Source organism: Vigna unguiculata, chromosome 10 (assembly GCF_037176805.1).
Source record: "Vigna unguiculata cultivar grain cowpea cultivar isolate G323 ecotype 2 chromosome 10, ASM3717680v1, whole genome shotgun sequence".
Classification (NCBI taxonomy): domain Eukaryota; kingdom Viridiplantae; phylum Streptophyta; class Magnoliopsida; order Fabales; family Fabaceae; genus Vigna; species Vigna unguiculata.
The window spans coordinates 2,458,220-2,478,832 of NC_140801.1; the positions used below are offsets into that span (position 1 = coordinate 2,458,220).

Sequence of the window (20,613 nt, forward strand, 5' to 3'; positions counted from 1 at the left end):
TTTGCAATGTCATAGATTGAGATAAAAAGTGTAGCAAGAATTTAGAACCATATCTATGGCCTTTCTTCTTACATCTCCATGATTTATTCTCTCACTTCATAATTTTATATACTGAATGAATTATATAATTTAAAGTAATTTTATATTTTACAATCTAAAATCATTCATAATACATCATATTTAAAATTAAGAAATTTTATCGATTACATAAATTAAAATACTTTTAAATTATATATTTAGAACCCTATTATAGAGTAAGTAATCCTACATGTAATCTTATTTTAGATTATTTAGATTAATAATTTTGTTTCAATTTATGCAATAAAAAATTATATTAAGAATTACAACATTTCAACATTTTAGATTAGACAATCTATATATTGTGACGTCCCATTTTAATAGATTACACTACTAAATAAAGCATCACACAGTTATAATAACGAGAAGCGCTCAGATGAACAAAAACGATAGAAAAGGTAACTGTTACAGTCATCCAGAAACTCTTAAAAGAGGTCATAGGCATATAACCATGCCATGAGAAAACACAGTCTAAAAGTTCAACAGTTGGGCAAAAGAAATGCTCTAAGAGCATGGAATTACAAGGCACTAGGGCCATGAATCTGCCCCTAAGGTCATCAAGACAGACAAACTAGATCGCACCGCTGCGTCTCCCGGATCCATCTCGAACCTCTCTCTCTTCTGCTCCCACCAAAGGTGATCATCGCAACAAGAAAACATAACAGAAAACAAACACAAACATGCAAGGGTAAGCTAGTGTAATATAATACTTATCATGGTATGAAGGAATAAATGCATAAACATTCCCAGACATACAACACAGAGGCACATAATTCATGGTATAACAAACAAGCAAGACACTATGACTCAATTATCCGGATACATATATTAAGATCGGATTCACTAGACGCTTGCACTTGTGGTGGCCTCTACTGCTCTGCAGAGCCATTGCCAATGGGTTTCACCCTACCACACACAAGGTTAGCCTTTAAACGTCTAAGGCCATTATCCTGCCAAAGACTAGGGCCTCCCGCTACTCTCACCACTTGGGTCAGTTTGCTCTACTTGAGACTCACTGACCCTTTAGAGTTTCGGGATGCGATCCTTACTTGAATCCTTATCTTAATATATACACTACACGCCACCACGAGGTCTCCCCACGAGACTCATGGAATTACGCCTATCGCACTAAATTTATGCTTCATACCATATCCACCACCTTTATCTTGAACATCCGATTCTCATGCAAGTTCTCAACCAACCAAACAAGTCATGTTTTCCATTTCATACTCAACATAACAAGACTTCATTTAATCTCATACAATCAAGCACAACACACAACCATAATTCTTACACCAAAATTTCTAAGAAAATTTATTATCACAAAACCAAAATCACTACAGTAATGCGTGACACATTTCTCAAGCTACAGATATCTAATCGACGATCCAACCGGTCAAAACATAAAATAGCATGTTATGAACCACATGTCAAAATTTGAGCTCAATCAAACGGTTAATGAGTCGGGAAAGTCAATTTTTCTAAAACTGCACATATCAGAAAAGTACACAGTCGCCCAGCGAGCCAAGGAACTAGCCCAGCGAGCCAAGGAACTAGCCCAGCGAGCCAAGGAACTAGCCCAGCGAGCCAAGGAACTCGCCCAGCGAGCCAAGGAACTCGCCCAGCGACTGTGCGACGCATCAGAAAACGAAAAAGACGTCAAACATCACAGTTTCATGAATATTTGAACCCCTAACTCAGAAATATACCAAAACTAACGTTTTCCAATCATTTAAGCATAAAACATAAACGAAAACAGACCACATATTTTAAAAACGCGAAAAGAACCTAGCTTCCCTTACCTTCGATTGAGCACCAAAAACAACAGATCCGCAATCCCCGAAAATGGCAGCTCCAGAACCAAGGAAGTGAGCTAGAAACATGGAAACCAGTACAGAAACACGAGTACAGAGTTAAACCCTACCCAGACCAACGTACAAGACAATGGGAAGGGGAAAAACGGACTAAAGATCTTGAGTTTTAACTTACCTAGAGTACCGAATGGCTTAGGCTAGCTTGGAAATGGGAGGTGATTTCGTGCCCTAGCAGAGCACCTAGCAGAGGGCAAGGTATGGAACTGCTGTTTCTAAAAAAAGAAAAGTTGAGGAATGAGGAGAATGGATGGGTTGGTGGTAGGGTAGGGTGCCCTTCAGAGGGGCTGCCCTTGGGCCTACGAAGGGCCAGGCCCAAACCTCTGGGACAAAAGAAAAGGGGCTTACAATATCTCCCCAACAACAAAAATTTTTCGTCCTCGAAAAATTAGACTCACCAGAACAGATGTGGGTATGAGCTCCTCATGTCCTCCTCCAGCTCCCAAGTTGCGTCGCCTGTCCTCCGGTCCCAGATGACCTTCACAAGACTAGTGGCTCTTCCCTTGCGCTCCTTCACTTGGCGATCCTCTATAGCCACGGGCTGTACCACTACCTGGAGATTCTCCCTGACTTGCACATCCTTTGCCTCCAAGACATGTGATGGGTCGAAGACATACTTACGTAGCTGTGAAACATGAAAGACTGGGTGTAGATTAGCCAACTGGGGTGGCAATGCAACCTCATAAGCCACGGGTCCTATCCTCCTTAAGATCTGATACGGACCCAAAAACTTAGGTGACAACTTCCTTGAGCGGATAGCCCTCCCCACACCAGTGGTTCGGGTCACCCTCAAGAACACATGCTCCCCAGCCTCAAACTCTAGGGGTCTCCTTCTTCGGTCTGCGTATGCCTTTTGCCGACTCTGGGATGCTTGCAACCTATCTCTCACTAATTGCACCTTCTCTGTGGTTTGTTGCAACAACTCAGGTCCTACCAAAACTGACTCACCATCCTGGTACCAACATAAGGGAGTCCTACACCTCCTCCCGTACAAAGCCTCATAGGGTGCCATCCCTATACTCGCTTGGTAACTGTTGTTGTAGGTAAACTCCACCAGCGGTAACACTTCATCCCAACTGCCAAGGTGGTCCAAGATGCAAGTCCTCAACAAGTCCTCCAAGGACTGAATCACCCTCTCTGACTGGCCATCCGTCTGAGGATGATAAGCAGAACTCATCCTCAGCCTGCTACCCATAGCCTCCTGCAGTGCCTGCCAGAACCTGGAAGTGAACCGGGGGTCTCTGTCAGACACTATGCTACTAGGCACTCCATGAAGTCTCACTATCTCTCGGATGTAAAGCTGGGCCAACTTGGCCATAGACATTCTGAGATTCACTGCCAAAAAGTGAGCACTCTTTGTCAAACGATCCACCACCACCCATATAGCATCATGTCCTCTCACGGTGCGAGGCAAGTGGGTAACAAAATCCATGGCTATGCTATCCCACTTCCACACCGGAATATCCAAAGGTTGAAGCGTTCCACCGGGTTTCTGATGCTCCACCTTCGCCTTTTGACAAGTCAAACAGGCCGATACAAACTGTGCAACTTCCTTTTTCATGCCCTGCCACCAAAAGTTCTCCTTGAGGTCTTGGTACATCTTAGTCATGCCAGGGTGCAGACTAAGACGACTCTTGTGTCCCTCCTCAAGGATCAACTTCCTCAACTCAACATCCTCTGGTACACAAACCCTGCCTCTGAACCTCAACACACCATCACTGCCTAAGGCAAACTCCTTGGCCTGATCCGTCCCCAGTAACTCTTTTACCTTCTGTAGACTAACATCCGTTGCTTGTCTCTCCCTGATTAAGCTCAAGAAATCACTAGATATAACCAAGGTGCTACACCTAATGAATTCCGGCTCCAACTCAAACTGTAGCTTCATGTCTCTGAAACTCTCAAGCAACTCCATCTCTTTTATCATCAAGTGCGCCACATGCACCGCCTTCCTACTCAATGCGTCCGCTACCACATTCGCCTTCCCTGGGTGGTAGAGAAGCTCGAAGTCGTAGTCCTTTAGAAACTCTATCCACCGCCTCTGCCTCATATTAAGCTCTTTTTGATCGAAGAGGTACTTCAAACTCTTGTGGTCACTAAACACACGGAACTGTGCACCATACAAGTAGTGCCTCCATATCTTCAAAGCAAAAACCACCGCTGCTAACTCTAGGTCATGAGTGGGGTAGTTCTTCTCATGAACCTTCAACTGCCTTGAAGCATAAGCCACCACCTTCCTCTCCTGCATCAAGACACACCCAAGACCCTGATGAGAGGCATCACAGTAGACCTCAAAGGGTTTACTCACATCTGGGATTACCAACACTGGAGCACTCGTCAGCCTCTGCTTAAGCTCCCTGAAGCTCTCCTCACACCTATCAGTCCATACAAACGGTTGGTCTTTCCTGGTTAGCTGTGTCAAGGGTGCTACTATCTTGGAGAACCCCTCTATAAATCTCCTGTAGTAGCCAGCTAAACCCACGAAGCTTCGGATCTCAGTCACTGACTTGGGACATTCCCACTGTATCACGGCCTCTACCTTCGCTGGATCAACAGCTATACCCTGAGCTGATATCACGTGCCCCAAGAACTGCACCTCTCTCATCCAGAAGTCACACTTGGACAACTTGGCAAACAGTTGCTTCTCCCTCAAGATGCTAAGCACTATCCTCAGATGCTCAGCATGCTCCTCCTGCGTCCTGGAGTAGATGAGAATGTCGTCTATGAAGACCACGACAAACTTATCTAAAAACGGGCGAAAGATCCGGTTCATGTAGTCCATGAACAAAGCCGGGGCATTAGTCACACCGAATGGCATGACGACATACTCGTAATGCCCATATCTGGATCTGAAAGCCGTCTTCTCAACATCTTCTGCCTTCACCAAAATCTGATGATAACCCGACCGAAGATCAATCTTGGAGAACACTGATGCCCCATGTAGCTGATCCATCAAATCATCTATTCTTGGCAAGGGGTACTTATTTTTGATAGTCAGCTTGTTCAGCTGCCTATAATCCACACACAACCTTGAGCCACCGTCCTTCTTCTTTACCAACAAGACAGGCGCTCCCCACGGCGAGGCACTCGGCCGTATAAACTGTTTCTCAAGCAACTCCTCTATCTGCTTCTTTAACTCCACCAACTCTGCTGGCGCCATGCGGTAAGGAGCTATCGACACTGGACCAGCTCCCGGTACCAAGTCTATGGAGAACTCAACCTCTCTCCTCGGGGGCAAACCCGGTACCTCTTCGGGAAACACATCCTCAAAGTCCCTGACCACTGGTATCACTGTTATCCTTTCCTCTTTCTCAACTTCCATCCTGGCAAAGACCATATAACACTGGACACCATCCCGGATTTCCTTCATAACCTCATGGGAAGATATTAGCTCAGGCTCCTCCGAGCTGTGGAACAACAACTTCTTCTCTCGGCAGTCGATGAGAACGTGATTGGCAGAGAGCCAATCCATTCCCAAGATCACATCTAACCCTTGCAGAGGGAGGCATATAAGATTGACTTTGTATACGCGCCCCTCTACCTCAACTAAACATCTAGAACACACAGAAGAAGTCCTAACCAACCCAGATGCCGGAGTCGATACCACGAGATCAAACTGTAGCTCACACACCGGCAGACCCAACTCCCGCACACAAGACTCTGACACAAATGAGTGTGTCGCTCCAGAATCAAAAAGAACACAACAGGACTTGCCAGATATCACACAACAACCAATAACAAGGTTACCTGAACCTGCCGCCTCTGACCCAGTCATAGCAAAAACCCTGCCTGTAGCCTGAGGCCTGCTGCCTCCTCCTCTCTGCTGAGTCTGGCCTGAACTCTGACTCGGAGTGTGTGGTGGAGGTCGTGCTACTGTTCTCCTCAGAGTGGGACAATCTCTACCAAAGTGACCCTCTCTGCCACAATGGTTGCACCTACGGAACCCAGATAGCTGTGGGCAGAAACTCTTCACATGCGGTCCTCCGCAATGGTGGCACTGGATCCTGCTGGGTGGGGAAGAAAAACCTCTAGACCCCTGTGACTGTGGGTGAGGTCTAGCATAAGGCTTCCTCTTCTCTTCAATCCTCGGCCTGGACCCAGATGGTCCACTAACTCTCTGTTGTGGTTGCTGTTGAGCTTCCACCTCCACCTTCATACGCTCCATGACCCTGGCCTTTTCCACTAAGGCCGCAAAGTCCTTGATGGACAGTGGAGCTACCATCAAGCGGATGTCTCCTCTAAGACCATTCTCAAATTTCCTGCAATGCCACTCTTCATCTAGTGGCATGGTATAGAAACGCCCCAGATGCTTGAACCTCTCGGCGTACTCAGCTACTGACTTGTTCCCTTGTGTCAGCTGGAGGAACTCTACCTCCTTAGCGTACCTCACGCTATCAGGGAAATACTCCGAAAGAAACTTCCTCTTGAAGGCTTCCCATGTGACATCCTCATGTTTCTCCTCCATCACCAGCTTCATGCTGGCCCACCAATGCTCAGCTTCTCCCGTGAGCATGTAGACAGTGAAAGCAAGCCTGCTCTCATCGGGGCACCTCTTGGCATCAAAGATGCGCTCCATATCTTTCATCCACTGGTCCGCCTGGTCGGGACTCTTCTTGCCATCAAACTTGGCAGGTTGGTGCTTCAAAAAGTCTTCCAAACTCCATTCAGGGGGTGGAGGTTGGGGATGAGGACCATACATCTGAGCACCTGCAGCATTCTCCCCTAGGTGTCGGAGAGCATCCACATGCTGCCTCTGTGCGTCCTCAGCAGCCTGCCTAGCAGCTTCCATCTGCTGCATCATGAAGTTCTGCTGCTCAAGAGAGGCTTCCTGGCGCTGCATCGCCGCCTCGTGTTGTTGCATCATGGCATTGCTTTGCTGAGTCAAAGCCGCAGCCATTGCCTCGATCGCCCTGGCCAGATCTTGTCCATCGCCCTGAGGGGGTTGAGGAGGAGCGATACGCGGGGGTGCCATAACACTGGACACACAGAAAGCACCATCAGACTCGGTTAGATTGGAAACTCATCTAAACATGACAGCAAAGACACAACGAAAGCTAAGCAAACACATAGCCCACAGACACTTAGGAACGAAGGCTCTGATACCATAAAAGTGTGACGTCCCATTTTAATAGATTACACTACTAAATAAAGCATCACACAGTTATAATAACGAGAAGCGCTCAGATGAACAAAAACGATAGAAAAGGTAACTGTTACAGTCATCCAGAAACTCTTAAAAGAGGTCATAGGCATATAACCATGCCATGAGAAAACACAGTCTAAAAGTTCAACAGTTGGGCAAAAGAAATGCTCTAAGAGCATGGAATTACAAGGCACTAGGGCCATGAATCTGCCCCTAAGGTCATCAAGACAGACAAACTAGATCGCACCGCTGCGTCTCCCGGATCCATCTCGAACCTCTCTCTCTTCTGCTCCCACCAAAGGTGATCATCGCAACAAGAAAATATAACAGAAAACAAACACAAACATGCAAGGGTAAGCTAGTGTAATATAATACTTATCATGGTATGAAGGAATAAATGCATAAACATTCCCAGACATACAACACAGAGGCACATAATTCATGGTATAACAAACAAGCAAGACACTATGACTCAATTATCCGGATACATATATTAAGATCGGATTCACTAGACGCTTGCACTTGTAGTGGCCTCTACTGCTCTGCAGAGCCATTGCCAATGGGTTTCACCCTACCACACACAAGGTTAGCCTTTAAACGTCTAAGGCCATTATCCTGCCAAAGACTAGGGCCTCCCGCTACTCTCACCACTTGGGTCAGTTTGCTCTACTTGAGACTCACTGACCCTTTAGAGTTTCGGGATGCGATCCTTACTTGAATCCTTATCTTAATATATACACTACACGCCACCACGAGGTCTCCCCACGAGACTCATGGAATTACGCCTATCGCACTAAATTTATGCTTCATACCATATCCACCACCTTTATCTTGAACATCCGATTCTCATGCAAGTTCTCAACCAACCAAACAAGTCATGTTTTCCATTTCATACTCAACATAACAAGACTTCATTTAATCTCATACAATCAAGCACAACACACAACCATAATTCTTACACCAAAATTTCTAAGAAAATTTATTATCACAAAACCAAAATCACTACAGTAATGCGTGACACATTTCTCAAGCTACAGATATCTAATCGACGATCCAACCGGTCAAAACATAAAATAGCATGTTATGAACCACATGTCAAAATTTGAGCTCAATCAAACGGTTAATGAGTCGGGAAAGTCAATTTTTCTAAAACTGCACATATCAGAAAAGTACACAGTCGCCCAGCGAGCCAAGGAACTAGCCCAGCGAGCCAAGGAACTAGCCCAGCGAGCCAAGGAACTAGCCCAGCGAGCCAAGGAACTCGCCCAGCGACTGTGCGACGCATCAGAAAACGAAAAAGACGTCAAACATCACAGTTTCATGAATATTTGAACCCCTAACTCAGAAATATACCAAAACTAACGTTTTCCAATCATTTAAGCATAAAACATAAACGAAAACAGACCACATATTTTAAAAACGCGAAAAGAACCTAGCTTCCCTTACCTTCGATTGAGCACCAAAAACAACAGATCCGCAATCCCCGAAAATGGCAGCTCCAGAACCAAGGAAGTGAGCTAGAAACATGGAAACCAGTACAGAAACACGAGTACAGAGTTAAACCCTACCCAGACCAACGTACAAGACAATGGGAAGGGGAAAAACGGACTAAAGATCTTGAGTTTTAACTTACCTAGAGTACCGAATGGCTTAGGCTAGCTTGGAAATGGGAGGTGATTTCGTGCCCTAGCAGAGCACCTAGCAGAGGGCAAGGTATGGAACTGCTGTTTCTAAAAAAAGAAAAGTTGAGGAATGAGGAGAATGGAGGGGTTGGTGGTAGGGTAGGGTGCCCTTCAGAGGGGCTGCCCTTGGGCCTACGAAGGGCCAGGCCCAAACCTCTGGGACAAAAGAAAAGGGGCTTACAATATCTCCCCAACAACAAAAATTTTTCGTCCTCGAAAAATTAGACTCACCAGAACAGATGTGGGTATGAGCTCCTCATGTCCTCCTCCAGCTCCCAAGTTGCGTCGCCTGTCCTCCGGTCCCAGATGACCTTCACAAGACTAGTGGCTCTTCCCTTGCGCTCCTTCACTTGGCGATCCTCTATAGCCACGGGCTGTACCACTACCTGGAGATTCTCCCTGACTTGCACATCCTCTGCCTCCAAGACATGTGATGGGTCGAAGACATACTTACGTAGCTGTGAAACATGAAAGACTGGGTGTAGATTAGCCAACTGGGGTGGCAATGCAACCTCATAAGCCACGGGTCCTATCCTCCTTAAGATCTGATACGGACCCAAAAACTTAGGTGACAACTTCCTTGAGCGGATAGCCCTCCCCACACCAGTGGTTCGGGTCACCCTCAAGAACACATGCTCCCCAGCCTCAAACTCTAGGGGTCTCCTTCTTCGGTCTGCGTATGCCTTTTGCCGACTCTGGGATGCTTGCAACCTATCTCTCACTAATTGCACCTTCTCTGTGGTTTGTTGCAACAACTCAGGTCCTACCAAAACTGACTCACCATCCTGGTACCAACATAAGGGAGTCCTACACCTCCTCCCGTACAAAGCCTCATAGGGTGCCATCCCTATACTCGCTTGGTAACTGTTGTTGTAGGTAAACTCCACCAGCGGTAACACTTCATCCCAACTGCCAAGGTGGTCCAAGATGCAAGTCCTCAACAAGTCCTCCAAGGACTGAATCACCCTCTCTGACTGGCCATCCGTCTGAGGATGATAAGCAGAACTCATCCTCAGCCTGCTACCCATAGCCTCCTGCAGTGCCTGCCAGAACCTGGAAGTGAACCGGGGGTCTCTGTCAGACACTATGCTACTAGGCACTCCATGAAGTCTCACTATCTCTCGGATGTAAAGCTGGGCCAACTTGGCCATAGACATTCTGAGATTCACTGCCAAAAAGTGAGCACTCTTTGTCAAACGATCCACCACCACCCATATAGCATCATGTCCTCTCACGGTGCGAGGCAAGTGGGTAACAAAATCCATGGCTATGCTATCCCACTTCCACACCGGAATATCCAAAGGTTGAAGCGTTCCACCGGGTTTCTGATGCTCCACCTTCGCCTTTTGACAAGTCAAACAGGCCGATACAAACTGTGCAACTTCCTTTTTCATGCCCTGCCACCAAAAGTTCTCCTTGAGGTCTTGGTACATCTTAGTCATGCCAGGGTGCAGACTAAGACGACTCTTGTGTCCCTCCTCAAGGATCAACTTCCTCAACTCAACATCCTCTGGTACACAAACCCTGCCTCTGAACCTCAACACACCATCACTGCCTAAGGCAAACTCCTTGGCCTGATCCGTCCCCAGTAACTCTTTTACCTTCTGTAGACTAACATCCGTTGCTTGTCTCTCCCTGATTAAGCTCAAGAAATCACTAGATATAACCAAGGTGCTACACCTAATGAATTCCGGCTCCAACTCAAACTGTAGCTTCATGTCTCTGAAACTCTCAAGCAACTCCATCTCTTTTATCATCAAGTGCGCCACATGCACCGCCTTCCTACTCAATGCGTCCGCTACCACATTCGCCTTCCCTGGGTGGTAGAGAAGCTCGAAGTCGTAGTCCTTTAGAAACTCTATCCACCGCCTCTGCCTCATATTAAGCTCTTTTTGATCGAAGAGGTACTTCAAACTCTTGTGGTCACTAAACACACGGAACTGTGCACCATACAAGTAGTGCCTCCATATCTTCAAAGCAAAAACCACCGCTGCTAACTCTAGGTCATGAGTGGGGTAGTTCTTCTCATGAACCTTCAACTGCCTTGAAGCATAAGCCACCACCTTCCTCTCCTGCATCAAGACACACCCAAGACCCTGATGAGAGGCATCACAGTAGACCTCAAAGGGTTTACTCACATCTGGGATTACCAACACTGGAGCACTCGTCAGCCTCTGCTTAAGCTCCCTGAAGCTCTCCTCACACCTATCAGTCCATACAAACGGTTGGTCTTTCCTGGTTAGCTGTGTCAAGGGTGCTACTATCTTGGAGAACCCCTCTATAAATCTCCTGTAGTAGCCAGCTAAACCCACGAAGCTTCGGATCTCAGTCACTGACTTGGGACATTCCCACTGTATCACGGCCTCTACCTTCGCTGGATCAACAGCTATACCCTGAGCTGATATCACGTGCCCCAAGAACTGCACCTCTCTCATCCAGAAGTCACACTTGGACAACTTGGCAAACAGTTGCTTCTCCCTCAAAATGCTAAGCACTATCCTCAGATGCTCAGCATGCTCCTCCTGCGTCCTGGAGTAGATGAGAATGTCGTCTATGAAGACCACGACAAACTTATCTAGAAACGGGCGAAAGATCCGGTTCATGTAGTCCATGAACAAAGCCGGGGCATTAGTCACACCGAATGGCATGACGACATACTCGTAATGCCCATATCTGGATCTGAAAGCCGTCTTCTCAACATCTTCTGCCTTCACCAAAATCTGATGATAACCCGACCGAAGATCAATCTTGGAGAACACTGATGCCCCATGTAGCTGATCCATCAAATCATCTATTCTTGGCAAGGGGTACTTATTTTTGATAGTCAGCTTGTTCAGCTGCCTATAATCCACACACAACCTTGAGCCACCGTCCTTCTTCTTTACCAACAAGACAGGCGCTCCCCACGGCGAGGCACTCGGCCGTATAAACTGTTTCTCAAGCAACTCCTCTATCTGCTTCTTTAACTCCACCAACTCTGCTGGCGCCATGCGGTAAGGAGCTATCGACACTGGACCAGCTCCCGGTACCAAGTCTATGGAGAACTCAACCTCTCTCCTCGGGGGCAAACCCGGTACCTCTTCGGGAAACACATCCTCAAAGTCCCTGACCACTGGTATCACTGTTATCCTTTCCTCTTTCTCAACTTCCATCCTGGCAAAGACCATATAACACTGGACACCATCCCGGATTTCCTTCATAACCTCATGGGAAGATATTAGCTCAGGCTCCTCCGAGCTGTGGAACAACAACTTCTTCTCTCGGCAGTCGATGAGAACGTGATTGGCAGAGAGCCAATCCATTCCCAAGATCACATCTAACCCTTGCAGAGGGAGGCATATAAGATTGACTTTGTATACGCGCCCCTCTACCTCAACTAAACATCTAGAACACACAGAAGAAGTCCTAACCAACCCAGATGCCGGAGTCGATACCACGAGATCAAACTGTAGCTCACACACCGGCAGACCCAACTCCCGCACACAAGACTCTGACACAAATGAGTGTGTCGCTCCAGAATCAAAAAGAACACAACAGGACTTGCCAGATATCACACAACAACCAATAACAAGGTTACCTGAACCTGCCGCCTCTGACCCAGTCATAGCAAAAACCCTGCCTGTAGCCTGAGGCCTGCTGCCTCCTCCTCTCTGCTGAGTCTGGCCTGAACTCTGACTCGGAGTGTGTGGTGGAGGTCGTGCTACTGTTCTCCTCAGAGTGGGACAATCTCTACCAAAGTGACCCTCTCTGCCACAATGGTTGCACCTGCGGAACCCAGATAGCTGTGGGCAGAAACTCTTCACATGCGGTCCTCCGCAATGGTGGCACTGGATCCTGCTGGGTGGGGAAGAAAAACCTCTAGACCCCTGTGACTGTGGGTGAGGTCTAGCATAAGGCTTCCTCTTCTCTTCAATCCTCGGCCTGGACCCAGATGGTCCACTAACTCTCTGCTGTGGTTGCTGTTGAGCTTCCACCTCCACCTTCATACGCTCCATGACCCTGGCCTTTTCCACTAAGGCCGCAAAGTCCTTGATGGACAGTGGAGCTACCATCAAGCGGATGTCTCCTCTAAGACCATTCTCAAATTTCCTGCAATGCCACTCTTCATCTAGTGGCATGGTATAGAAACGCCCCAGATGCTTGAACCTCTCGGCGTACTCAGCTACTGACTTGTTCCCTTGTGTCAGCTGGAGGAACTCTACCTCCTTAGCGTACCTCATGCTATCAGGGAAATACTCCGAAAGAAACTTCCTCTTGAAGGCTTCCCATGTGACATCCTCATGTTTCTCCTCCATCACCAGCTTCATGCTGGCCCACCAATGCTCAGCTTCTCCCGTGAGCATGTAGACAGTGAAAGCAAGCCTGCTCTCATCGGGGCACCTCTTGGCATCAAAGATGCGCTCCATATCTTTCATCCACTGGTCCGCCTGGTCGGGACTCTTCTTGCCATCAAACTTGGCAGGTTGGTGCTTCAAAAAGTCTTCCAAACTCCATTCAGGGGGTGGAGGTTGGGGATGAGGACCATACATCTGAGCACCTGCAGCATTCTCCCCTAGGTGTCGGAGAGCATCCACATGCTGCCTCTGTGCGTCCTCAGCAGCCTGCCTAGCAGCTTCCATCTGCTGCATCATGAAGTTCTGCTGCTCAAGAGAGGCTTCCTGGCGCTGCATCGCCGCCTCGTGTTGTTGCATCATGGCATTGCTTTGCTGAGTCAAAGCCGCAGCCATTGCCTCGATCGCCCTGGCCAGATCTTGTCCATCGCCCTGAGGGGGTTGAGGAGGAGCGATACGCGGGGGTGCCATAACACTGGACACACAGAAAGCACCATCAGACTCGGTTAGATTGGAAACTCATCTAAACATGACAGCAAAGACACAACGAAAGCTAAGCAAACACATAGCCCACAGACACTTAGGAACGAAGGCTCTGATACCATAAAAGTGTGACGTCCCATTTTAATAGATTACACTACTAAATAAAGCATCACACAGTTATAATAACGAGAAGCGCTCAGATGAACAAAAACGATAGAAAAGGTAACTGTTACAGTCATCCAGAAACTCTTAAAAGAGGTCATAGGCATATAACCATGCCATGAGAAAACACAGTCTAAAAGTTCAACAGTTGGGCAAAAGAAATGCTCTAAGAGCATGGAATTACAAGGCACTAGGGCCATGAATCTGCCCCTAAGGTCATCAAGACAGACAAACTAGATCGCACCGCTGCGTCTCCCGGATCCATCTCGAACCTCTCTCTCTTCTGCTCCCACCAAAGGTGATCATCGCAACAAGAAAACATAACAGAAAACAAACACAAACATGCAAGGGTAAGCTAGTGTAATATAATACTTATCATGGTATGAAGGAATAAATGCATAAACATTCCCAGACATACAACACAGAGGCACATAATTCATGGTATAACAAACAAGCAAGACACTATGACTCAATTATCCGGATACATATATTAAGATCGGATTCACTAGACGCTTGCACTTGTGGTGGCCTCTACTGCTCTGCAGAGCCATTGCCAATGGGTTTCACCCTACCACACACAAGGTTAGCCTTTAAACGTCTAAGGCCATTATCCTGCCAAATACTAGGGCCTCCCGCTACTCTCACCACTTGGGTCAGTTTGCTCTACTTGAGACTCACTGACCCTTTAGAGTTTCGGGATGCGATCCTTACTTGAATCCTTATCTTAATATATACACTACACGCCACCACGAGGTCTCCCCACGAGACTCATGGAATTACGCCTATCGCACTAAATTTATGCTTCATACCATATCCACCACCTTTATCTTGAACATCCGATTCTCATGCAAGTTCTCAACCAACCAAACAAGTCATGTTTTCCATTTCATACTCAACATAACAAGACTTCATTTAATCTCATACAATCAAGCACAACACACAACCATAATTCTTACACCAAAATTTCTAAGAAAATTTATTATCACAAAACCAAAATCACTACAGTAATGCGTGACACATTTCTCAAGCTACAGATATCTAATCGACGATCCAACCGGTCAAAACATAAAATAGCATGTTATGAACCACATGTCAAAATTTGAGCTCAATCAAACGGTTAATGAGTCGGGAAAGTCAATTTTTCTAAAACTGCACATATCAGAAAAGTACACAGTCGCCCAGCGAGCCAAGGAACTAGCCCAGCGAGCCAAGGAACTAGCCCAGCGAGCCAAGGAACTCGCCCAGCGAGCCAAGGAACTCGCCCAGCGACTGTGCAACGCATCAGAAAACGAAAAAGACGTCAAACATCACAGTTTCATGAATATTTGAACCCCTAACTCAGAAATATACCAAAACTAACGTTTTCCAATCATTTAAGCATAAAACATAAACGAAAACAGACCACATATTTTAAAAACGCGAAAAGAACCTAGCTTCCCTTACCTTCGATTGAGCACCAAAAACAACAGATCCGCAATCCCCGAAAATGGCAGCTCCAGAACCAAGGAAGTGAGCTAGAAACATGGAAACCAGTACAGAAACACGAGTACAGAGTTAAACCCTACCCAGACCAACGTACAAGACAATGGGAAGGGGAAAAACGGACTAAAGATCTTGAGTTTTAACTTACCTAGAGTACCGAATGGCTTAGGCTAGCTTGGAAATGGGAGGTGATTTCGTGCCCTAGCAGAGCACCTAGCAGAGGGCAAGGTATGGAACTGCTGTTTCTAAAAAAAGAAAAGTTGAGGAATGAGGAGAATGGAGGGGTTGGTGGTAGGGTAGGGTGCCCTTCAGAGGGGCTGCCCTTGGGCCTACGAAGGGCCAGGCCCAAACCTCTGGGACAAAAGAAAAGGGGCTTACATATATAATGTATTTATTATACATTATGAATACATTGATATTTTTATATTATAGAAATGTGAAAAGAAATTATAAAGATGATGGAAGAAATGATTATCTATGGATTGGACTTGTAAAAGCAAATTACTTTAAAGATGAATAATTGGTTGTAGGACTAATTTTGTCTAAACAAACATATAATGGAAGAAAAAAAAAGCATGTAAACAAAATTACCATGCAAACATATCATAAACGTTAATAAATATTTACATTTCATTTATTATATATAATAAATAAAATAAAGTTTTAATAATAAACAAATTTATCCCACTTCTCGCTCTTTTTAGAATCTCTTACCTAATCCAAATCATTTAACTTTCTACCATTTTTATCTTTTATATTTAATTCAAACAATTTGACTTTCTACACATTTCTATTTTCGTTCTCTCCATTTCTTTTCTTTTTCATACCCAATCCAAATGTGAGCTTACTCTAATTCAAACAATATTGTGTTTTCAACTCGAGAAACTCACCAAGATGAAATGTCAAAAGCCTGATTTAGAAGTCTCAAACTCGTCAATGATTCTTTTTTTCATTTTTGATCATCATTGTTGTACTTCAGTTTAGATAATTTTTTATGCATATGAAGTAAGTTTGGGAATATAACAAATATATTGAATTTAGTCCACAAATTATAAGTATAAAAATATTATATTTTTGGTCTGTGGAACTCCTGGCCGAACTGCAGGAAGAAACTCACTAGTCCAATAATATTGAAGATGTCAAATTAAGTTTCTAACTTGTTAATTAACCGAGCTAACCACAAGTTATTTGGAAAAAACTGTAACTTTTTCAAATACAAATTAAAGATGGATCAACTCTTAAATTCACTAACAACCATTTATTAATTTTTTATTACAATTAAGTTGACAATTTGAATTTTTTAAATACTATGACCAATAATGTTTCAAATATTTAATTTATTTATTGGTCAAATTAAATAAATTATCACTTAATTTTTAATTATTATCTTCGTAACAATATTTAATAAAGTAAGTAAATACTTTGCACTAAAATACAAAATTTCTTGCTCACATAAAAAAGTAAATTGAATTTAACTAACTCATTTTTATAGCTTAACCCACAAAATCAACAAACTTTGACACTCCTATCCATCATCTAATTTATAGAACACCATCAATCAAAACAGTTAGAACGGTTAAAATGTTGCATTTCCAGGAATCTATTACAGCAGACGAAAAATAAATTTGGTGACAGGGTAAACTTAACAGTCACTGAATCAAATTTCAGATGATTACACTGATTGGAGCGGAAAAGATCTAATCTTGCATAATCTAGTTGCCAGTCCTCCAAAACTATTGTACAGAAACTGGTACAGTTGCCCAAAATATGGACCAACATCTAATTCAGCTATACATACTAATCTACAACAATGTTTTACCATGTTGCACATGGTTCTGCACAGAATTCTCCAAATTAAAGTTGTACAAATGTCCACTCCCAAGGTTTGGTTTTGCGCATGTATATATAAATATATTATTATATTATATATATACACAGAGGCCTAATCTAATGCACAACTCCATGGTCAGTAGTAGCTAAGAATGTTTCCTTTCCCATTTCCCTTCACGTCTGCTGTCTCTGTCCCTTCGTTCTCCAACTTGCCTTGACTTGCTTCCTCTTGAACCGTGCCTCTGAGAACCGTATCCAGCAGAAGGACCTTCAAATGCCGATACTAATTCTGGATCTCCAATGCTGCTGGTGTCCCCTGAATCCTTGCTTCCGTCAATGTTTTCTTCGTACATGCTGCCGGTGTCATCCTGTCGGTCACGCGACTGTAAAATAGTAGGAAGTTGTCCTGTGAATGTCCGAGATCCTGAAAGAACTATAGTCGGTGAGGGTACAATTGATGAGCTGGTGGAAGGAATTTCAGGCTGTAAGCTTCCACTACCAGCTCTAGTGCTCCCTTCGTTACCAGATCTTCCATTTTCTCTTTCGCGGAATCTATCCCTGGGTCGGCTGAAACAAGATCACAAACCCACAAAACCACATGAAGCAATTTATAGTGCAAGCCTCAAAACAAACAATGACTCAAGTATTTTAAGAAAAACACAACAAACGGAAGAGGATATAGTAGTAGCCTAGAGACCAATAGAAGAGGACTCTAACTTTTCAAAATGATTTTTGGACCATGGCATGGGCTTTTCAGGCCAGGCCACATCAAGATTACAAGCCACTTCTACAGATAATTATATCCCTCTCTCCCCGTGAAAAATAAAATTATTCATTAGGAAGGAAAAATAACCGGTGCTGACTATGATATTCTTCGAAAGACAAAAACAAAGCTTAAAACAACACATCCAAAAGAGACAGAAGGAAACTGTCATGACTGCGCCAAATGGTCAAAAATACAGCTAGAAGTGAACGTCCACCAATGCCATGATAGTGGACAAGAGACCAATATGATCTCTTGCATCTGTTTCTGTCGCTCTCAATATCATGACCTATTTTGTCAGTATTTCACCCATGAATTTCCCGCAAAAAATAGAACTCCAATTAGTCCCCTCTTTTATTTCTTCCTTCTAGCATGACTTTCACTATTTTTGTATGACCTAATCTGGCACTCTAATTTGCTAGCCAAATATTTTTTGGTGAAATGACTTACAGGTGCAGTCAACTTGTCTATGAACAAATGTTCACCAACTTTCAAAAGAATTGGCTACTCCAATTTGCTAGAATAACACTTCTCCCAAATGTACTGCCTCATCTTTGTCCAAGATGCCTCGCTCCTATCTGTGTCCCAACTGCACTAATCTGGTCTTCACCCTATGTGCACCAGCGTTGCCTCTATCCCAGAAGACATTGTTACACTTAGCTTCCAGTTTAAATATTTTGTCCCCAATAAAATTGGTTTGAAGGTCGTACCTCGCTTAGCTTGCTAATGATCATTCCAACTACCTTTACAATTTATCCTACTTATCCAACATCCTCGAGTTCCCTTAAAAGATTCCTTTTGGTAAACTGAATTTGTATGTTTTCTATTTATTTGTTGGGAAATGAATTATTTATTGTAACAAGTTTATAGCTAAGTGAGCTTCAACTTGAGGGGGAGACAGAAAAAATAGAAATATTTATCATGTCATCTTTAGAATATTTTAGATGATCTCTTCGGTTTCAGCATCTCTTGCATCTATTTTTCTCACTCGCATCACCTTATAAATTCTCTTTCCCATTAAAGTTCAGAATCTTATCACTCTTACAAGTAGAACTTAAATGAATTTTCTTAGAAAGTGAACTTTTAAGCCACACTCAACATCACAAGACGGGCTTGTAAGGTGACACCCACTTATATACTACAAATTGACCATATCTGATAGAACTATGACAGCAAAATCAAATCAAAACAGAACAGGAAAAGATAGTGCATGGAAACTGTATTATTGAATATTTAAAAATGAGCAAACTGACTGTAAGACAGTATAGTATATTTCCAGAGTCCATGACTCCTCCAGAGAGACCACTCTTCTCACCCTATTTCATAACAAACTCTCCGTACTCCCCTCTCTCTTTCTTCCCTTCTCAAATACTTGTATTCTTTTTCCACGTCATTACCCTTCCTAACTAATTAATATTCTCTTCCTAACTAATTAATATTCTCTGAGCCTGTTTTCTTCCTCCTAGAGTAAACCTTCCATATTTTGGGCCTTCCACTAACACGGCCTTCTTCACTATCTTTCTCCTTCTGTATCAGCCCCTCCTCAAGTGTTCTATCAATATCTCAAGTAGATATCCAACACATTCTCTTACTGAAAATTGAAAATTGCAAGTGTGAGATTAGATATTTGTAGGTAGTACAATAACATAAGGTTGTCATGATGCACCTAACAAACTATGTTAGGATAGGCTCTAACACCATTCTTTAAGTCCAACTAAACCTCACAAAACCAACTTGTATTGTATGGTTTGCTATCACTAATACTATAATCAATGTTGTCAAAGTCAAGGATTGCAAGAGAATCAAGTGGGAGACAAAAGATCGTAACTCGACTCGTAAGAGTTATATGTAGATGAAAACATATATTTATAAAAAGAAATATCATTAAAATAATACAAATAATAAAAATAACTCATACATAACTTACAAAACGGGTTCATGATTAATAATATAATTAAAAAAGTTCATAATTCATAAGACGCTCATAAAACAAATAAATTTATAAATTCATAAAAAATGGTCTACCCATTTTTTTCTTCAAATTCTAAATGAAGAGGAGCAAAAAAGCAGCGCAGGCGACGAGAGGGTGGAGAGCGTCGATGACAGTGAGGGACCAGGACGAAGAGCGTTGACGATAGCGAGGGCGACAATAACAAGGGACTGTGAGGACGGCAATCACAAAGGCTCTCGAGGGCAGCAATCGCAAGGGATTGTGAGGGTGGCAATTGCAGGGGATTGTGAGGGTGGCGATGAGTGCCACCGGTGAGTGCATTGGTGGTGTCAACAACGGTCATTGTGAAACTCGTGCCTTGTAAACTTTAAGCCTAGTGTCGTGAACCAACTAACTTCAGTTAACACACATTCTCGTACGAGCAAGCTCATTTTGAGCTAAATTTCAACTTTAATTTAGAAGGGCAGCAAGAATTTAATTCTTTGACCACTTTGACATTGAGGCTTTAAAACTATGACACCAACTCTTTCAAAAGTTTGAGCTATTAGTTGAAGGCTCATGAAGGGTTTTACAAAAGTCGGCTAAGAGATATAAACTAATCTTTAGCTTATGCTTTATGGCTGTTAGAGTATATAGAATTATATTCTGCAATTCTGTTTTGACTCAGATTCTGTAGTTGTTATACGGTTATAACCACTGTGACAGCTCAGCTCTAGAGAATATATTCCTTTCTGTTAGATGTTCCCTATATATAAAGGCCAACATTCTGGTCTATCAATAATAAGAAGATCTTTCATAAATTCTCTGCTGGTTTTCTTTTCTCTGTTTTTCTTTCTATGT

At 43.9% G+C, this 20,613-nt stretch overlaps 2 protein-coding genes across 5 annotated transcripts in view; both read right to left on the reverse strand.

Annotated features, from left to right (window-relative positions):
• Nucleotides 1–5,488: 5,488 nt before the first annotated feature.
• Nucleotides 5,489–6,918, reverse strand: LOC146881996 (uncharacterized). The gene is made up of 2 exons (XM_085668134.1): nt 5,551–6,918; nt 5,489–5,500 (listed from the first exon to the last, which is right to left on the reverse strand). Exons 1-2 carry the CDS (start codon nt 6,916–6,918, stop codon nt 5,489–5,491), a joined length of 1,380 nt encoding a protein of 459 aa, XP_085524260.1.
• A 9,878-nt stretch (nt 6,919–16,796) lies between these two features.
• Nucleotides 16,797–20,613, reverse strand: part of LOC114167152 (uncharacterized) — a 29,189-nt gene continuing 25,372 nt past the window's right edge. For 3 of the 4 annotated variants that reach the window (XM_028052130.2, XM_028052133.2, XM_028052132.2), the window contains one exon: nt 16,797–17,626. In XM_028052130.2, coding sequence (XP_027907931.1) covers nt 17,206–17,626 — 421 coding nt within the window. In that variant the 3' untranslated portion in view covers nt 16,797–17,205. The remainder of the gene's footprint in view (nt 17,627–20,613) is intronic. The other variant, XM_028052131.2, reaches the window with a different exon arrangement.

What these genes read in the sequence shown, in the direction of transcription:
- LOC146881996 (XM_085668134.1), bottom strand. Translation starts at nt 6,918, where the DNA reads ATGGCACCCCCGCGTATCGCTCCTCCTCAACCCCCTCAGGGCGATGGA.